Source organism: Semicossyphus pulcher, unplaced genomic scaffold, assembly GCF_022749685.1.
Source record: "Semicossyphus pulcher isolate SPU_LCO1_2020_fin unplaced genomic scaffold, fSemPul1.0.p SCAF_4, whole genome shotgun sequence".
In the NCBI taxonomy this organism is placed as follows: domain Eukaryota; kingdom Metazoa; phylum Chordata; class Actinopteri; order Labriformes; family Labridae; genus Semicossyphus; species Semicossyphus pulcher.
This window is the reverse complement of record NW_027211715.1, coordinates 12,367,036-12,387,500: the sequence shown is the minus strand read 5'-3', so window position 1 is coordinate 12,387,500 and position 20,465 is coordinate 12,367,036. Positions and strand designations below refer to the sequence as shown.

Below are 20,465 nucleotides of genomic sequence, written 5' to 3'. Positions count from 1 at the left end.
TGCTTTTCTTTGGCAGAGCAGCACCTTTTAGAAGGTCAGAGAGGGCGGCTTCACAGGGGTAAGTGAGCTCTGTTGATGCGGCTCAAAACTCAGCTCCTGAAAGAGCCAGTAGTTCTGTATGTGTGAGACCATCAGCCACAAGTCATGTCAGCTTTAGGTTACTGCTAACCATTTCCCAACGTTAAGTATAAGTATGCAAATGGCTTTCCATCTTCCCCTCAGCAAGTGGTTTCATCAACTTAGAGAGACCAGAAAACAGTTTGATGTCAGTAACACATCAGGACGAACATGCTAATTGTGTTATTTTTGTAAAATGTTCGAGTCTTGAAAACTTTGTGAATTTATGGTCCAACATTAAGATAGGCATCACATACTCTCCAAATCTCTACAAAGGTTTTCACTTACCAAGAAGAACTAAATGACAGCACTGCCCAACAACCACCGTCCTTTGACAGTTTGGCTTCTCGGCTTGTTTTCCTGATGGTTATTCAGTCTGTCCCCTGCTTTGGAGTCAGACTGATGTGTCTCAATAACAACAGGATTAGTGGACTTGAAATGTTCAGATATTCATGATCCCAAGAGGACAATCCTTCTGACTTTGGTGATCCCCTAACATCTCTTTAAGTGAAACCAGCGATGGCTGTTCCAAGACAATCAGTCCAGTTGACTTAAACTCCAGCGCCACTTTGGGGTCGACTTGTGTTAGTTTTGAAAAATCTCAACACTGATATTATTCTCATCAGCCGTCAGTGTATTTTGAGTGCTAATTAGCAAATCTAGCATACTAACACTGTAAACCATGATGGTGATATTAATAATGATATTATACCTGCTACATATCATCATGTTAGCATTGTCATCGTGAGCATGTTTCCATGACGATGCTAGTCTTTATCTCAAACCAGCGCTGTGCCTCAGAACAGCCTCAATAGGCCTGTAGCATCGCTGTAGACCAGTGTGCTCTAATGTGGCTTGCAGCTTAGAGGGAATTGGAACACCAAAGTGGATCCACAGTTTATTCAGTGTAATTATTCTTGTTATCCACAGAATTAGTTTGTTTCTATCGTAGGTTTTAATAAAGTATTTTTCAGTAATTTTCGGACGACTTTCCCCTCATACAGAAGAGAGCTGACAGTGGACAACACGCAACAACAGACTCAAACCTGTAAACCTGTGAAGCCACTTTTTAAATCATTTGGGGGTTTGGACAAATCTGTTTTGCTAATTAAACCTGGATGAAGCTGAGTCTACTTACGAACAATCTTGATCTTTCATTTCAGGAATGCAGAAGACTGATCCATTCATCCACAGCTCCATGTTTCCTTCCCTCTTCGGTTCCTTTCAGTGAAACCTTCCGGCTGATCTTTTACTTAACAAAGCTCCTCCGGCCCCCCGTTGCTCCGCTCGCCCTCTGCATGGAAGTGATTTTTGAATTAGCACCAGGTGTTTGTTTTTCCTCTCAGTAAACATTGTTTGATGAGTTCAATTAGCTTTGCAGACACCTCCTCCTTCAGAGAGGAGATGTGGTGTGGGAACAACAATGTAACTGTTGGGGTCTGATGAAACACAATGAAACACTGTTTGAACACTTAAAGACTTTAGATTTATTGATGGAGTTCATGGTCAGACTCTCATCTTTGATCAGCTTTAGTGTAGAAATAACAGAGAGTGTTCATGCTTCTGTGCACTGTGTAGCTCTGCTCATAATGCAGCCTCACTTGAGTGTTATTTTTCTACCTCGGGTAACATCTGAATCTCTTCTGGTCTGGATGTAGCCTCAGCTTGCAGCTAGCTAACTCGCCCACTAAGCCTGGGCTTTCATGTTCTCTGTCATTAATTATACAATGTCTACGTAACAAAGAGCATGTGAGGAGCTAACATGGGAATCCTGTGCTTCTTAGCTTCTGTCTCACTGCTGCTTGTTTCTTTCTTTGAGTCTCTTTAACACCACGAGGGAGTCATTTTACACGAGTCTGTAACACAACATTAACAAGACATTACAAAGAAACACTTTTGTTTCTTACAAATATCACAAATAACTCTATTAAAGGGGGCTGTAACAATAGCACCAAGAACATATCCTTCAGCCTCACCCCTTCCTTTCCCCAAATCTAAAAGACACTGATGCCATCACGTGTGCCAGGACAGCCTGTGGACACACCGCACCACAGCACTTTGCACCACCTTTCACACCCTTTCCTCAAATCTATTTCTTTAGAGACGTAGTGTTTCCCTCTCTGCTGTCAGGTGATAGCAGGTTTCTTCTGTGGTCTTCGAGCTGTTTATGTAGAACACGTCCAGCACATTTCTGGGCCATTATCGTGTAAACAGTCTGCAGACGATACTGAGCTTCAGCTGCTATCACATAACACACACCACAGGCTGTAAAATATGTCCACATGTCCTGCAGTGTATTTTCTTTTTGTTCAATGCATCCATCACTGCTTTGGGCTTCACCTGTCTCTTTGAGTGTCTCTTTTCTTTCAGCCAATTCCTCTGCTATCATTCACTGAACGAGTCAGAACAGTCAGAGCAGAAGAAGAAGAAGAAGACAGCTAAACTTGCTGTTTGCTCTTAAAAACATAAGAACAGTCGCCCAAATAAGTCTTAACAGAGTTATTTTTTGAGGATTAGTTTAGATTAGATACAAATCTAAATGTGTCTCTGGGCTGCAGCTCTGCATCTGTGGGAAAGCAGAGAATGAAGGGGTGAGAGGCAGCCATTGTTGGAACAGTTGGCTGCACTGACAGGAAAGCATCCATCAGGGTTTGATGGGTGCAGCAGGTTACCAGGTATGAGCCCAGAGGAAGAGCAAGCTGCACCCATAAACACACATTCACACATATTAGCTCAATGTTTAACCCATCACTGCTGTGAAATATGAAGAGCAGGTTGTTTTTCCTGGAGGTAATGACAGACTGTGTCTGTAATCTGCCTCAGTTATTGTAGTGGGACCTTTTATTCCATGCATGTCTCTTCTGTCAGAATCCACATCAGGCCTGTGAGGTCCCACTGCAGAGGTAATGCATGAGCACTGCTGAGAGCCTGTGGCTGTGTGTGGATGTGATGAGATGTGTAATTAGACAAAGCAGCCCGACTAACTTATTATTATACATCTTATTTCATATTTCTTCATATATTTCTCAATGTCAGACTCAAATCTGAACTCTTTGTTGTTGTGTAATGAACAACACACTTCACCGTCTTCCCATTTCAGTGAGTCTTCAGTCTGGATTTGCAGAGCCTGAAGGAACGCAGCAGTATTGAGGATTAATAGTAAGCAGGGTGCAAGGCTACAGTATGAATCAGCAGGTCTAATCGCACCGCCAAGAGTCCATGTGGAGGAGGTGGAGGTTAACATCACCGATCAGGGTAATTAATCGCTCCAATTTAGTCATTAAGTGTGGAGCTGGAGAGAGCTGACACCTGCGAGGCCTCTGTGAGAGGAACAAAGAGAGAGAGAGGAGGAGGGAAGGAAAGTATCGACTGTTTCAACACTTCATAAACTAACCAAAATCTTATTTAATTGTCTTTAAGAAATAAGTAATATAACTGCGAGACAGAAACTGTGATTTATGATCAAGGCATAAAAAAGTAAACTGCTGGATTCGGAAAAAAAAAACATGCCTGAGAAATCCTCTTCTCAAATATGATCATATTTCCTCGAAAAACAAATGATGTCATTTTCTACTATATGAGCTGATATGATGAGGAAAGAGTGTGAGATAAACAACATTAACACGTTCCTGACCAGTGACCATGGTCAGGACAGGAGTCTCATAATTCTGTATTCCTAATTACCACAGAACTTTTTGAAGTCTGACTTTGACACTGGAGGGTTTACATTAATTTTTATATTGTTCTGACCTGGCTCAAGTGGCCACAACAAAAAGAGTGATGCATCATGGGATACTGTTACCAAAAGGATATTTAGTTGAGTTGGGTGACTTAATTACACCAACATATTAGACTATAACTGACTTCTGTATGGCATGAAGTGTGAAAATGTGGAGTGGCAGAGCTGCAGGATGCGCATGAATGAACGATGTGTGTGAGTGTTGTATGATGCATAAGAGCAAAGAAAACAGCTAAACTAACACAATTAAACCAAAGAGAAAGCTGTGAGCAGCAGCGGCACTGAATGTCAGAGAGAGAGAAAGAGACACCCTGAACCCACAGGTGTGTCCAGTTGTCCTAACGAGCAGCTGCAGAGACAGAGCAGAGGTCAGTTTGAGAGCCAGCAGGATGACATCACAGGGGTCTCTCTAGCCTCTCTAGCAGCACAGCCCTGTGCGTAACAGTGTCTCAACCACTGCTCCATGAATTCCCATGAAACTGAGAACAGAAATTCATGAAGAAATCATAAATATTCCTAAACCTTTCATCATGTGGGATCACTAAGTCACTTTGTCCAATGCTTTGCTTTATGGCCAACAAATGATGTCCATCCAATCAGCTTCAGCCCTACATTGTCTTTTAGGATGATTGGTAAATGCTCTATAGACTCAGAAGGTGACAATAGTAAACATTTTACTGCTAAACATGTTAGAATTGTAATGCATGTTCTCAGTGATCAGAAAATGTAATATGGGTCGTATTAGAAGGAAACAACAGACAGCCTGTTTTGTAGTTTAGGTATAAAGTTGAAAGAAGATGTTGAGAGATGTTATGATGTTACGTTGGCACGCCGGCTCTCTTTCTGTCTGATATTCAAATGAGCTGTTGTGTCCTCATTTGTCAACATTTCACGGGTGTGCATATGGCGTCTAATCTCTGATTTCGAGCATCATAAGGTAAAGGCATTATCATTGGTCGTGTGATAAATTACAAACAGGGCTGATTAATTCCTGTCCAAATGTAATGAAAGGCTCTTCTCTGCCCTGGTGTTTGCTGCGGGAGCAGGAGTTACCTGCAGTGTGATTGAAGGCGGCTGCTCTGCTCTGACTCTGTCGTTAATAATCAGCAGCCTTCAGGAAGATTCATGCTGCCATGTGCTGCTTCAAAACACTGAACCATTACACATGACACTGAGGGCTTGATATATGACGGGCTAATAGCTCTGCACTCCAGCTGCAATGCTGAGGAACAACAATAAGAAGCATTAAACTGTTGTCAAACAAGATTAGAAGAACAAGGAACAGGTTAGTATAAATGGCAGCTTGTTGTAAGGCTGATTAACAATGAGTGACTGTAATGAACAAGTGACAGTTTGTTTCTGTTATATTAGTTTGGTTTATATTGTTATAAATAAGGAACTCAGTTACTATGCAGCTTTCTCTTGGACCTGTGTGTGTTCATGTGATGTGAGGTGGGATAACACATCCACTCTGATGACTCATCAAGAAGAAACAGTATTTCTGAGTGTAAAATGTAAAAGTCCACTTTCCCTACTTTGGGTTTAAATATAATTTATGCTATCAACTGTACATTCTGCTATCTCTGTCCTCTGCTGTAAAGCAGGTTGATTTGCTTCCAATAAAGCAGCAGTAGAAACTAAATGACTTTATGACTTTACTTTCAGGCTGCAGCGCCTTCATTGTCTCCCTGACTTTCCTCCTGAAGGTGGATTCAGCAGAGATGAAGAAGCACTTCATGGCTGCCTCTAATTGTCCCTGCTCAGGAGTTAGCTGCAGGTGCTAATCTGTTTCTTTACACTAACTTGTGTGATGAAGCCACTTGTGTGGAAAGAGAGATGTGTAGCGCTGAATCGCCTCATATGTAACAAATCTCTTCAATGTTTGCAGCAAACAAAGATTACAATGTTGTTTGTATTTATAACATATGGATTCTTTGCTGCCGTGGAAAACCTTTGTTTTAAAGATGAAAGCCACACTGACATGTTGTGTGTATGAAACACAAAGACCGTGTGATGTATGAGAGGACATCGACACTTCATGTGTGCACGTTGCAGACGAGCTTCTGATTCGAGGGCTGTCAATTACTGACAGCAACACGATAGAGCTGAGCTGATCAAAGGCCTCCTCATGTAGTCTGGCCTCTTTGTTCTTGTCTCAGGGGATTAGGGGTTATTGATGCACAGCTACATCTAGTTTACACTCATCACTGCCTGCACACACACACACGCACATATTTGTCCAGGTCAGACACTGAATAAACACTTACTAAATATTCCGACTCACTCATTTAAAGATGAGGATGCACAGTGATTCATCACATCATGCGTCCGACACAGCTCTGCATGAAAGCTGCTAGAAAAGCTTCAAACTGTGTAAAACTGATATCATGCATTTTCCTGTCACGCTCCCAGAGAGACCTGCCAGGTCAGAGAGATGATCATCGTGCCTGAGATTGATTCCAGTTTGTTGCTAATTATATTATTCCACCGTTTGAACCGTCTGTTGAAATCCAATTATCAAACCGTCTGTGTCGCTTACAAGGTTGGGGCGGCGCTGAGGTGAGAGGAGAATTGGACGGGCTCAGTATGAAACAGCAAGCTGCAGGGAAACACTGTCTGGCTGTGAGACATGAGGCATTTCATCAAAGGGAAACCTTTGTACAAGACGCTTAGAAACACTTGTTTACGCTGAATGAGGGCTGTGATCTCTTTGACTTTATACTCACCAGATAAACACCTCTGGTTTGACATTTTGGAATCACACTTATTTCCATTCTGGCAGAAAGTAAGATTTAATGATCGATACAGTTTCAATGTTTGTCCGTCAAAAACAAGGCCCACCAGGATATGTTTAGCTTAGCTTAGCATAACTAGTGAACACAGTCGGCGACCTAGCTACCCTTGCTTTGACCAACAGTAACAAAACATCCTTGAGTGTAAATTTGAGTGTAAACTTTGCAGCAGGCAGTAAAGCACAGAGCTTGTTTTAAATGGATCCCTCTGGTAGCAGGCTGACTGACTCATAATGATGCTGCAAAAACAGCCTGAAAGCAACAATCAGGTGCAGCTCAAATGAAACTACGCCCCTCTGTGAAATGTCAATCTGTGTTTCTGCATCCTGTTGATTTATGGAGCGTGTGCACAGAGTAACCTGCTGGCTGCTCAGTATACCTCCATCTTATCACACACACACACACACACACCCTGAAATTAGTTGTCCTGCCTGGACGTTGGGAGCTGCTGGGCCTCAGCAGGTAGCCCCTTATTCTCAGACAGGTGGGGCCAGGGCCAGAGCAGCAGATACATCAGTAAATAAACCTTGGCCTCGGGAAGGTCTCATCAATTCTGATTCTCCCAAATGAGTGTGTCTGAGAAAATCAATGCACCGAGGGGATCCCAGTCCGTCTCCATCTCAGACCAGGGGATCATGCTCTGGCTGGGACAGGACTGCAGCTCTTAGCGATGAAGCTAGAAATAACCCGGCTGTACCATCAAAGCCCTGCCAGCCTCTGGTGCTCTCTGTCTCTCTCTCTCTTCCTCGATCTCTTCTGTTTTCTTCTTTTCACAGAGGTCTCTCGTCTCTCCCCCTCGGTCGTTCCTCTTCTCTGCATCTCCAGCTTCTCACACCTTCCTCACGGTCCTTATTTACACTTTAACAGCACTCTCTCTGTTTGCTGCTCCTCACAGGACCCAAGAAATATCTGCAGACTTTCATGACTCATCAGCCATTCTAAGTGTTTTTTATTATTTTTTTATTTAATAAGTACAGAGCATGCTGAAGCTCCTGTCTGCTTTTTATTTCCCCTGCCTTTTACTCCTGATGTTTCTTTTCTTGGTGCTTTAATCGTTAAAAATTTCTCCTCTTTCTTTCTCACACTTCGATTGTGTTTCCCTCACAGTTATCACAGCGCAGTGTCTTTCTCTTTCATGCTTAATTCATTCACACTTTTCACTCTCCCTGAAAATTTGATTTTCTTTTGTCCGTCTGTGTTTTGCTTCAATTCCAATGAATGCTTTTTTAAGTGTACTTTGAGGTTCCTTATCTTGTATCTGCCTCCTATCAGTCTTTAAAAGCTCTTTCTCTGGCCGATGTCTCTTTGAAATTGCAGTTTCTTCCCATGTTGTCAGCCAGTAACTGTTACACTGAAGGTAACAGGAGACAGTCCAGTCCACCTTTGTTCTCAGCGGCTCTGAAGCTCCTCTCAGGTGGACGCAGTCGTGGAGGACACTTAGCAAACACGCATACATCCCACATGATATGAACATGATACAAATACACCATCTGTCTGTCTGCATCCTGGAAACTTGATGACTGTGTGTGTGTGTGTGTGTGTGTGTGTGTGTGTGTGCGTGTGTGTGTGTGTGCGTGTGTGCGTGTGTGCATGCGTGTTACAGACACAGAGGCCACAGACACATATGCTTCCCAGTGTGTCGTCTGCTTGTGAGATGATTTAATGAGCTGCAGAAGTGGATTGGACGGAATTTGGGACTTGAAGAGCTGAAGTATTGGACGAGAGAGAAACACACACACACACACACACACACACACACACAAACACACACTCACACACTGACTGGGTGTCATACTGTGGTAATACCTCTCTAATTGTTCACTTATTATCCCACTCTCCCTTTTTTCACCCTCCTCCCTCATTACCCAGACTGCCTCACAGTTTAGTTTGGAAATACAAGAGAAGATGAGACGACTTAAACAACAGCAGCTCTCATCCTCTGTGAGTCAGTTTGGTTTCTCACTTTGGCTGCATGGCAGGACGAGGTGAAGAACTAAGAAAGGGAGGGAACGTGGCAGGATGGAGGAAGGAGCTGTTTGTAGCTCATACATGACATAAACTCATTCGATGGCTTTGTGAGCAGATGCTGCTGTCATGGAGGTTTTTGCTCTGGGTTCAGGGTCCATCGTGTTTCATCCTGCAGAAGTTTTAAAGGATAAATATGTGTTCGGCTGTATGGGTGATATTGTCTGTCAGCCCATCCACATCTTTGGTCCACTGTGAAAATATTAAACACCTATGTATTTTATATATGATCCATTCAGGATGAATTGTAAAAACTCTGGTTATCCCCTGACTATTCCCTAATGGCAAAAGCAATGATGTCCCATCATCCTTAGTACTATGAGTAGTAGTGTAGAAGTGTTTTCTTTTACACTTCATCATCAAATGTTGCTATGAATGAGAAAACACGAAACAAAGTTGATAAACAAGCTGTTCTCATTGCCCTTTGCCCCAGCATGAATCAGTGTCCTCACTTCACTGACTTTGATTAACTGAGGAGTCTTAAAACCTGCAGTCAGCAGAGAGGATTTACTGAGAGACATGAAGCAAAGTAAGAGTGGAAAGACAGACTTACAGGCTGGAGTGGAGCGACAGAGCAGAAAGGATGTAGAGAAGAGAGAAAGAGAGGAAAAGGTGTAGAGAGAAAAACCTGGCAATATGTCCTGCTCCCAGACCTGACCCACATGAAACACCTTAAAACAGTAAAAATTCTGTAAATGGGAATTATTAAAACACACAATCAACCAAATCATCAAATAAAGAACAAAATAATCAAACACAAGAACACTAAATACCTCTACCTGATATACCTGAGAGACACAAGCCAGCACAAGCTCAAGAAGCCTCTGTCTCCTGAGGTCAGCTCTGGACTTTAATGACTACTCCAGGACCAGGTGCACCTCGTTAAGCAATCAACATCACCTGGGCAGAGCTGAGAGAGACTACAGGAGGGGAAAAGGGACAAACAGAACAGGGGAAACTTTCAGCAGTAACAATCGTAAATTCAGCTAATTTAAAGAACTTGCATCACTCACCTTTTCCACAGTTTTACAGATTCAGTAATCGATCAGTTTGTTGATATAAATAAGTGATTTATTAGATAATTGTCAGTTGCAGCCTTAAAATGTGTAACAATTAAATAAATCAGAGCATCTATAATCAGACTTTGTCCTTTATCCAAATCCACATAAAAAAGGCTTTGACTAAAACAATCGAAGGTGTTTGCCACTCTGCTTTTATAAACTCTTCCCTGTACCCTCATCTCAGCCACATTTACATTACAGGCGGCAAGCAGGAGGCCAAGGGGACCTTGATGTGTCCAGAACAAGTTTAACATTGCGACAGCATTAGGCGGCTTTGCAGACGGCAAATGAGAAGTCCCAGACATTTAAAAATTGCCTGGCCACACGTCCTGCACATAAGAAGCTTTCTGTCACCTCATGTTTCAGTAGAATCTCTCTCTGTCTCTCCCTCTCTCTATCCTTTTACTTTGCCTCGTCCCTTTTCTTTTCACAGTGCTATCTTTTTCTTTCTTTCTCTTTCGTTGTTTCCTTTTTCACTTACATGTGCTGTAGGATGACTCTCAACCCTTCCTTTTTGAAGGAATGATTTGCTTCCAGCTAAATCCTTAACAGGGTGCCTGGATGTGTTGGCTGCAGGCGTGTGTGAATGAAGGAGACCTGTGTGGCTCTCAGCTGTAAGTAATAGGTTTCTATATAGTCCTGGGCAGCCCTGAAGCTCATTCCCACTCTGCACCATCAGGAGGCTCAGCAGTGTCAGCCCAGCTTTGTGTGGTGGAGCCTGGTCAGCATCGTTTGCTCTCTCTCTCTCTCATTTACTGTTTGGACCATAATGTTTTTTATATTAAAGAATTAAAGTAGAAAAGAGTCTGAACACACACTTAGTCCAATAGGAGGCCTTATTAATAGCCCCTCATACACCACGTGGGTTTGTGTCTGCGTGTGCAGACAGGCTGTGCAGTGAAACACGTCACTGTGTCACAATGTCGGACTCCGTAGTTTTCTCTGGACCCCTGCCCAATCTGACGAGTGATGACATGTATAGCCGCATGTCATCATTCAACCGCTGGCTGTCGAGGTGGTGCCCAGCAAATAATGTGGGCTTCATAGATAACTGGCAGACATTCTGGGGAAAGCCTGGTCTTATCGGAAGAGACGGCATTCATCCCACTTTGGATGGTGCAGCTCTTTTGTCTCGTAATATGGCTAAGTTTGTTAGTTGTAAAACCTGACAAACCAGAGTTGAGACCAGGAGGCAGAGCTGTAGTCCTACACACTCCTCTGAGCTTCCCTGTGAGCAGTTTCCCAGCCACAATGTTAATGTTCTAGAGACTGTGTCTGCCCCCCAACCCAGGCATTTTATTACAGTTAATTCAAACTCAAATAAAAAAGGAGTAAATCAAAAAAAATTAATAAAAATTAAAACAACAACCAAAGTTATGCCAAAAAATATGAGAATTAAATGTGGTCTGTTAAATATCAGATCCCTGTCATCTAAGGCTCTATTAGTGAACGATCTGATATCAGATTATCATATTGATTTACTCTCTTTAACTGAGACTTGGCTGTGTCAGGAAGAATATGTCAGCTTAAATGAATCCACTCCTCCCAGTCATCTTAATACTCATACTCCTCGAGACACTGGTCGAGGTGGTGGAGTGGCAGCTATTTTCAGTTCTAGTCTTCTAATCAACCCTAGACCAAAACTTAGTTTCTGCTCTTTTGAAAGCCTTGTTCTGAGTTTTTCACACCCAGCTTGGAAAACTTTACAGCCTGTTTTATTTGTGATAGTATACCGCCCTCCTGGCGCATACTCTGATTTTCTAACTGAATTCTCAGAGTTTTTATCAGATTTAGTCCTGAGTTCAGATAAAATAATTATTGTAGGGGACTTCAATATTCATGTAGATGTTGATAATGATAGTCTTAGCATGGCATTTATGTCCCTTTTGGACTCTATTGGTTTCACTCAAAGTGTAAACCAGCCTACTCACTGCTTTAACCACACCCTCGACCTTGTTCTAGCTTATGGCCTTGAAACCGAAAACTTAATTGTCTTCCCACAAAATCCTCTTTTATCAGATCACTATTTAGTAACATTCGATGTCCTATTAACCGACTACTCTCCAGTTAACAAAAATGTACTCACAAGATGTTTGTCTGATAGGACTGTAGCTAAATTTAAGGAAACAATTCCAGCTGCTTTTAATTCTTTACCACATCTGTTTACTACAGAAAGCTCTTATGCTAATGTTAGTCCCTCTCAGCTTGATCAGTTTGTTGATAGTACTGCAGGTTTGCTGAGAAGTACTCTAGACTCGATTGCCCCCTTAAAAAAGAAGATTATTAAACGACAGAGGCTAGCTCCATGGTATGACTCAGAAACCCGTAACTTGAAGCAAATGTCGCGTAAATTTGAAAGAATGTGGCGATCCGCCAAAACAGAAGAGTCTCGTTTACTCTGGCAAAATAGTCTTAATAAATACAGGAAGGCCCTACGGCATGCTCGAGGTGTCTACTACTCCTCCCTCATAGAAGAACATAAAAACAATCCCAGGTACCTTTTCAGCACTGTAGCCAGGCTGACAGAGAGTCACAGCTCCACTGAGCCAAGTATTCCTATAGGCCTCAGCAGTGATGATTTCATGAGCTTCTTTAATGACAAAATCCTAAAGATTAGAGACAAAATTTGTAACCTCCTGCCGTTAACTGGTGCAGATGTATCTTTGGAAACTGCTCAAAAACCTGATGTTTACCTTGACTGTTTTTCTCCAATTGACCTTCCTGAGCTAAATTCTCTGATATTTTCGTCTAAACCATCAACCTGTCTTTTAGACCCGATTCCAACCAAGCTGCTTAAGGAAGTCTTTCCCTCAATTAGCACTTCTTTACTAGATATGATCAATATGTCTTTATCGACGGGCTATGTACCCCAGTCTTTTAAACTAGCTGTAATTAAGCCACTTCTTAAAAAGCCTACCCTTGATTCAGGCACCTTAGCTAACTATAGACCTATATCTAACCTTCCTTTTATCTCAAAGATCCTTGAGAAAGCAGTCGCTAATCAATTATGTGACTTTCTTCATAACAACAGTTTATTTGAGGACTTTCAGTCAGGATTTAGAGTCCACCATAGCACTGAGACAGCCCTTGTGCGAGTTTCAAATGATCTACTTAGTGCTTCAGACAGAGGACTTCTCTCTGTACTCGTCCTGTTAGATCTTAGTGCCGCTTTCGACACGATAGACCATCACATCCTGTTACAGAGATTAGAACATTTAATTGGCATTACAGGATCTGCACTAAGTTGGTTTAAATCTTATCTATCAGATCGATCTCAGTTTGTTAATGTTCATGATGTGTCCTCTATGCAAACCAAAGTTAGTCATGGAGTTCCACAAGGTTCTGTGCTCGGACCGATTCTTTTTACCTTATATATGCTTCCTCTGGGTAATATCATGAGGAAACACTCCATTAATTTTCATTGTTATGCAGATGATACTCAATTATACTTATCTATGAAGCCAGATGAAACCAATCAGCTATCTAAACTAGAAGCATGCCTTAAGGACATAAAGGTCTGGATGACTAGAAACTTTCTGCTACTTAATTCAGACAAAACTGAAGTTATTGTGCTCGGCCCAAAACACCTTAGAGACTCTTTCTCTAATGATATAGCTGCCCTAGATGGCATCAGCCTGGCATCCAGCACTACTGTTAGGAATCTGGGAGTTCTATTTGATCAGGATATGTCCTTCATCTCCCACATAAAACAAATATCAAGGACAGCCTTCTTTCATCTTCGCAACATAGCAAAAATCAGACACATCTTGTCTCAAAACGATGCAGAAAAACTAGTCCATGCATTCGTTACTTCCAGGTTGGATTATTGTAACTCGTTACTATCAGGCTGCCCTAATAAGTCACTAAAAACTCTGCAGCTGGTACAAAATGCTGCAGCACGTGTGCTGACAAGAACTAGGAAGAGAGAGCACATCTCTCCTGTATTAGCCTCTCTGCACTGGCTTCCTGTAAAATATAGAATAGAATTTAAAATCCTTCTTCTTACTTACAAAGCTCTTAATGGTCAGGCACCATCATATCTTAAAGAGCTCATAGTGCCATATTACCCCTCTAGAACATTGCGCTCCCAGGATGCAGGCCTGCTTGTGGTACCTAAAGTCTCTAAGAGTAGTGTTGGAGGTAGAGCCTTCAATTACCAGGCCCCCCTCCTCTGGAACAATCTACCAGTCAAGGTCCGGGAGGCAGACACCCTCTCTTCTTTTAAGAGTAGACTTAAAACTTTCCTCTTTGATAAAGCTTATAGTTAGGGCTGGCTCAGGCTTGGACTAGCCCATAGTTATGCTGCTATAGGTTTAGACTGCCGGGGGGATCTGACACACTGAGCTTCTCTCTCTCTCTCTCTCTCTCTCTCTCTGACTCTCTGACTCTCTCTCTCTCTCTCTCTCTCTTCCTCTCTCTCTGACTCTCTGTCTCTCTCTATCTCTATCTGTCATATTAATGCAGCTCATTAACTCTGTATTTTCTGGTCCCATTAACATTACTAACCACATATCTTCCCGGGAGTTCTTGTGCTCCCTTGTCTTGAAGGTTCCTGAGGATCGTTGCTGCAGCTAATTTATTTATTTATTTATTTATTTAGCCAATCTTCACCCTAGTCTACCACTATTATTGGCATTGTAACCATAAGTATGTGTCTGTTGTTGTTCATGTAACAAGGACATATGTTGTTCTGGTAACAAGAACATATGTTGTTGTTGCTCTCTTTGCCTGTCTCTATCCTGCATCTCCTTCTATCCCATTTTCGGCCCATCCAGTCGAGGCAGATGGCTGTTCAACATGAGTCTGGTTCTGCTCGAGGTTTCTGCCTGTTAAAAGGAAGTTTTTCCTTGCCAATGTGCCGAATTGCTAAGTGCTACTCATGGTGGATTGATGTTGGGCCTCTCTTTAAATAACTTAACAAAGAGTCGGTCTAGACCTGCTCTTTCTGTAAAGTGTCTCGAGATAACCCTGGTTATGATTTGGCGCTATACAAATAAATTTGATTTGATTTGATTTGATTTGATTGACAGCACCTTTCAGCTCCACAGTGATAACTCTGCAACAGTCCCATCCTTACTCCTCTTCCCTCTTTCCTTTCATCCCTCCGTCCCTCTTTGCTCCTGATTAACTCACCTTTTCATGTGAGCATGAGCAGCTCCTCATTCATGCACAGCAGAGATTATTCATAATAATCTGCCTTTGGTACAGTACCTTTCAAAATAACAATTACCAAGTGCTTTATGTTAATAAAAGGCTTAAATCACAGCATAACTATTGAATGTAGGAAAAGAAAAACACTTAAATAGCAGCAAAATCTTTTCCAATCGAAGCTCTGTACAAATCTACAAGAAGCATTCATGTGTGTCTTGAGCTGAGGTGTATTCACAGATGTATGCACTAATGAGGTTCTACCATGAACATGAAGATGCACGTGTGAGTCTGAGTGTGCATCTGCACGTCATTAATGCTCTAAGCTCACAGGTTCATTTACATTCCCATAGGTATTGTGTAAAGTACCTTTTTATTTCTATATTGCAGACTTCATTATAATGCAGAGCTGCTGCACGTTCTCCTCCTTCATAACTGCGTCTTTATCAGCCTCTCAAGCTGTGAGGAAAATGTTATTACCTGAGTGTGCACTTTTTGTTTTTGTGTGTGTGTGTGTGTGTGTGTGTGTGTGTGTGTGTGTGTGTGTGTGTGTGTGTGTGTTTGTGTGCGTGCGTGCGTGCGTGCGTGCGTGCATGCGTGCATGCGTATGTGTGTGTGTGTGTGTGTGTGTGTGTGATGGAATGAAACTGTCTCTGGTTTATTCTATGTGTCTAAGACCATATGGCGTGCGTTGAATTTGATGGCAATTTCTCAAGCTCTGGATTTTGTCTTTAGATATTTTGTCCCGTCTCTTCTCTCTGCACTAATTCTTTTCTTCCCACCTCCTGTTTTCCTCTTTCTTGCCTCCCATCCTCTCTGTCTTTACCCTTTCTTTCTTATCCCCTGCCCTTCTTATTACCTTTCTCTATATTAATTGTACTTGAGTGGTTCAGTGAGTTATCAGTGATTGATCTCAGTTGCACAGCATGTTCTGTTCTGGCCCTCAGAACGTTTCCTTTTTGTGTCCTGCTGTTTCACCTCATACAAGTTTTATAAGCTCTAATAAAGCTGCCCACTCAGCCACTGTTTTCCTTTTGGTGCTTTTATTCTCTAATCCCTGAAGCTTTAAAAAAACACCCAAGTGTATTACATGGTTTAAGACAGGTGAAGAACCAGCCCCAGAACATTTGAACCACTAAAATCTCTTATGTCTAACACAGTGTGACAGGTTCCTCTCTGAAATGTTGCTAACATCCTCCTTGAAGGCAAACAGTCTTTTGTCACTCGCAGGGTAACTTCATGTTTCACTACAAGGGACTTATACAGAGACACTGGTGGACACTCCCCCTGTGAAACCAGCACTATCGTGTGTGAATGTGTGTGCGTGTGTGCCACAGGAACCACATCAGTGTGCAATGATGGAGTGACAGACAAGTAGTGATTAATGAGCCCTCTTAATAATGCATCACGGTGAGGAAAGAGTGACGGGACAATTTGAGAGAAGAAAAAAAGAGTAAGAGTAAAAGAAAAAACAAACACACAAAGAAGAGTCATGGATACAGATGGTACAGATGTAGATTGGCTGCTACAAGAGATAGAATAAGGTCAAAGGTGAGAATAAAATCAGAGGACAGATGGGTTTTTACCAGATTTCTCAGTCAGTTTTCAGTTAAGGAAAACAAAACACAACAGCTTGGTTCTGTACATTGTTTTCATTGAACATCCATCTTATCTATCTGTAGTCGTGTAGCTGTCTGTCTCTCAGTCTGTCTATCACATCTACAGTATCTGTGACAGGCTGGTTAAGGAACAGTGCACACGTCTTACATGTTAAAAGCTGTCTGGATTCTTTGGTTGGAGCACTTAGTTCATAAAACAGCCCTTAAGGGTCAAAGTTCATGAGAATTGACTGTTTGCATACACCAGTAACTATTGGTTTCACACGTCACAATCTGTCTCCCTGTTCAAACTCATGAGACAGACTGCTTATAATCCTCGGTGCTAAGGTGCTACCTTAATGCCTCCACTGATATTCATGACAACACATGACTCTAACCGCTGTCTCCTGGGTGAAGATCCTGTGTTGTTTTTCTGTCCATTGCCTTTGACTGCTGTCCCAAGTGGACAGCCTTCCTATTGTTCCCAACGACAATCTCTCTGAGCTTCTAATATTAATGGGGGAAACTTTACAGTAAGTTTCACAGCCTGACGCTGTCATGCAGATAAAGTGCAGACGCCGACATCTGTAAGAGACCTTGATCATCTGCATGAGACGCAGAGAGCCATGACAAAGTGTCGGTGTAGTCAAAGTAATCTTATGACGGTGGCCCAGCAGAGGGCCCCCTCAGGCCCCGTTCAGCCCACCACGTCTACAGAGACGGCAGATTCATTATTTACACTCAGGGTTTCTCCTACGTCTCACACACACACACACACACACACACACACACACACGCACACACACACACACACACACACACACACACACACACACACACACACACACACACACTCATTTGTCTTCCTACATCTCCAGTGTGTTGGCTTGTTCTTGGCTGCAGTAAATCTTCACACAGACACAGATAAACTCTGAATGATTGTGCTACACTGCTACATGATGCACAACACACTATATTTCATGCTCCACATCAAAACAAGTCACTTCTCTCAGATCATGAAAGTGAAAACCAAACCATGTGTTCAGGGCTTAAATAAAATCCCCCTCTCACTGCCACTCCCCAAAACTTGTCCACAAAAACTGAGAAACACACCAGAGGCCTCCTGCCAACCTGCTCTCAGAGATATCTTTCCGTGTTTCATGTAACAGGCTGCGTATTTTTCTACTGAGCATCTGCAGCCATGAAACACTCTGGGAAAGCCCGTCCACCACAGCCAGTCTGTTTACTCTCTGCCTTCTCCCCAGTGCATGCTGGGATACGTTTAACCGCCCTGTGACCCTGAAAAGAAAACAACAGGTAAAGATAAAAGAGGAATGAAGCCCTTTTGATTTATATTGGTTAATGCCTCTCTGTGAGTGTAGAAATGATTCTGTAGGTGGTTATTACACTTAAAACAGATGAAGCCTGGTGGTCACATTACATCAGATTAGATTAACATGCCGTTACAAACCCTTCATCACAGTCACAGCGAGTCTCAAACTGCTGCAGGAGACTTTATCACACCCACATACTGAGATATCAACTAACAGGAATGAACTGACTGTCTCTCCTTTGGCCCTCGCTATGAACAAGGAAAAAAACAGACAACTGCACCTGTTGACTCATCCCAGCATGCAGTGTGTATCAGACGAGCCTCACAAGGACGATGTGTTGATCTCAGCTTCCATTGTGTGCTCACATTCCCTCTCTCTCTCTTCCTCTGTGTCTGCAGGTGCAGCAGGATGCAGGGCGGACTGCCTGTGTGTGGACTGCAGCCCCTGCTGGCCCTCCTTCTGCTTCACACTGTGGGCTGTGGTGAGTCCTCATTACGCTGTAGGCCGTCCCCGTCATCTGACCTACAGACAGAACATCACTGCACATAATCATGTTGAGTCTGTGAATACTTCCTGGTTCATTATTGATTTCAGATTCTACTGTGTGCACTCAATCTGCCACATGATCACTGTTATCATTAATAATTAAAGTAAACTCTGTGTTAAGCTTCTAAACTGTGTGTTTGACAGACCACTTGCAGCCCCTCTGCACGTCACAGTGTTGATCTCCTCTGTAGGTGAACACTGTGAGTTTGGATCCACCTCCTGTCTCGTACCAGCTTCAATGCACAGAATGTGATAAATGATGTCCTCAGTGCAATTACACGGATGAGTATATCTGCTGAAAGACCTGGTTGTTGAGTGTGTAGGGAAGCAGAGGGGCTGGATGAGAGGCAGAGTGATGTGTGATAAAGGGAATCAGACGTGTCCGTCCAATCAGAGATAAGCAGAACCTGCATCACCTCCTGGAAGCACCAAATCACCCTCTCCTGTCCTCTCAGACAAGAATTGAATAAAGACACGTAAAGAATGAAAACATTGATATCATACCTGATAAAACTTAAAAACTTAAAGTATTATAGTCATGAAAAATAATTCAGGTCTCGAGTGTTTGTTTTTATGTTCTGTAATCTCTTTAGAGGTCAAAACTTGAGACTAATTCTCCTCTCGATACACCTTTAAAGTTCTGTTGTGGTAGAAAACCTGATCCTGCTGTTCGTCCTCATTTATTGTTTTTACAAGGCAGAAATATGAGATGTAACATGTTAACATGCTGGATCTTAATCCTCTCACATCTGCACATCTGTTTCACTGACTTTATAACACCTGGCTTTGCTGACAGAAGGACAGAGTGACAGAGAAACATGGAACACAGTTTAGAAGTGATGGAGGCCTCAGTGTCAAACAGCGACTTACACTGAAACTTTTACGAAATTCAAATGTGTCCATCTCTACGCCTGCTGAGGTTGCTCATGTGTCTATTCCTCAGAGCAGCAGTGAAGATTATAAAGATTATTAACATAAACACATCTCTGAGTCCTTCTCTGCCCTCTCCACACTCTCCCTGTGCTCCCCTGCTGTGTGTGTGTCTGTGTGTGTCTGCATGTGTTTGTGCGTATGCAGGACAGACTGCACGCCCCCTCAGTGCTCTCAGTGGCCTCCCCGACCGTCTGCTCCTCTCTGTATTTCATTGTTTCTGCCTTCTGTGGACAGAAGGAAAATCTGTGGTCCTCTGACTGAGGCCTCTTTGTGACTCAGGGCTCAGATTATGAGACCGAGAGATGATGGAATATGATGCCAACCCCTCTGTCTTTCTGTGTGTGTGTGTGTGTGTGTGTGTGTGTGTTTCTTAACTAACTCCAACCCTTTTGACATTGCCAGTTCAGTTCAAGGTGGGATTATTAAGCCTCTGTTATGTTCCGTCTTCTATGTAGAACGCACGGAGGTGGCACGGTGGGGCGAAGTCGTTCCGCCTCTGAGCCGGCAACAGAGGTAGTAGCAGAGGTGTAACAGGGTGAAACGGTGTCTGTGTGTGTGTATTTGAAACACGCGCTGTTTGTTTACATCTCGCACACGTTTTGCTTCTGCAAAAAGCTGGTACTTTTACTTTACTACATAACTATATAAAGTATTTAAAATGGGATCCCCCGACCAGCTGCATCAGTAAAGACGTTTGTTGTTGTTTAAGTAAAGATCCAATAACAGAACTTTGTGAAAGGACTGAATCAAAAGTATTTTCACTTTTGATACTTTCAGTATGTTTTGGGGACAGATGAAAGTCTGAATGCAGAATTTCTAATTGAGTCTTTGTATACAACAGCGGTATCAGTGCTTTTACTGAAGGGAAGGAGGAATACCTTCTCTTATGGAGGATATGTCATCTTATATCAATTATTTTAAAGTGAAGACAGTGACAAACTTAGTCTATCTATATTCTCTGCACACAGCACCAAGTAACAGTTCTTGTATTGTGTGGTGCCAACAGGAAAACAGACCCACAAGGAAGCGGACTCACATGCAGACTGCTCTGCACAAGCTGGTGCAGTACAAATAACTGATTTACAGAAAAGGCTGAAACTTGAGGCTAATGATACATTGGAAGGAAAAGGTAACAAACTCAATCCAAGGGGCAGGCAGACACTCAGAAGTCC

General features: G+C 42.6%; 1 protein-coding gene across 1 annotated transcript in view; it reads left to right on the top strand.

Annotated features, from left to right (window-relative positions):
• Positions 1-18,222: 18,222 nt before the first annotated feature.
• LOC138607114 (neurocan core protein-like) overlaps positions 18,223-20,465 on the top strand; it is a 65,760-nt gene continuing 63,517 nt past the window's right edge. Inside the window, exon 1 of the mRNA XM_069679672.1 lies at positions 18,223-18,295. Within this exon, the coding sequence (XP_069535773.1) occupies positions 18,223-18,295 (73 nt within the window). The remainder of the gene's footprint in view (positions 18,296-20,465) is intronic.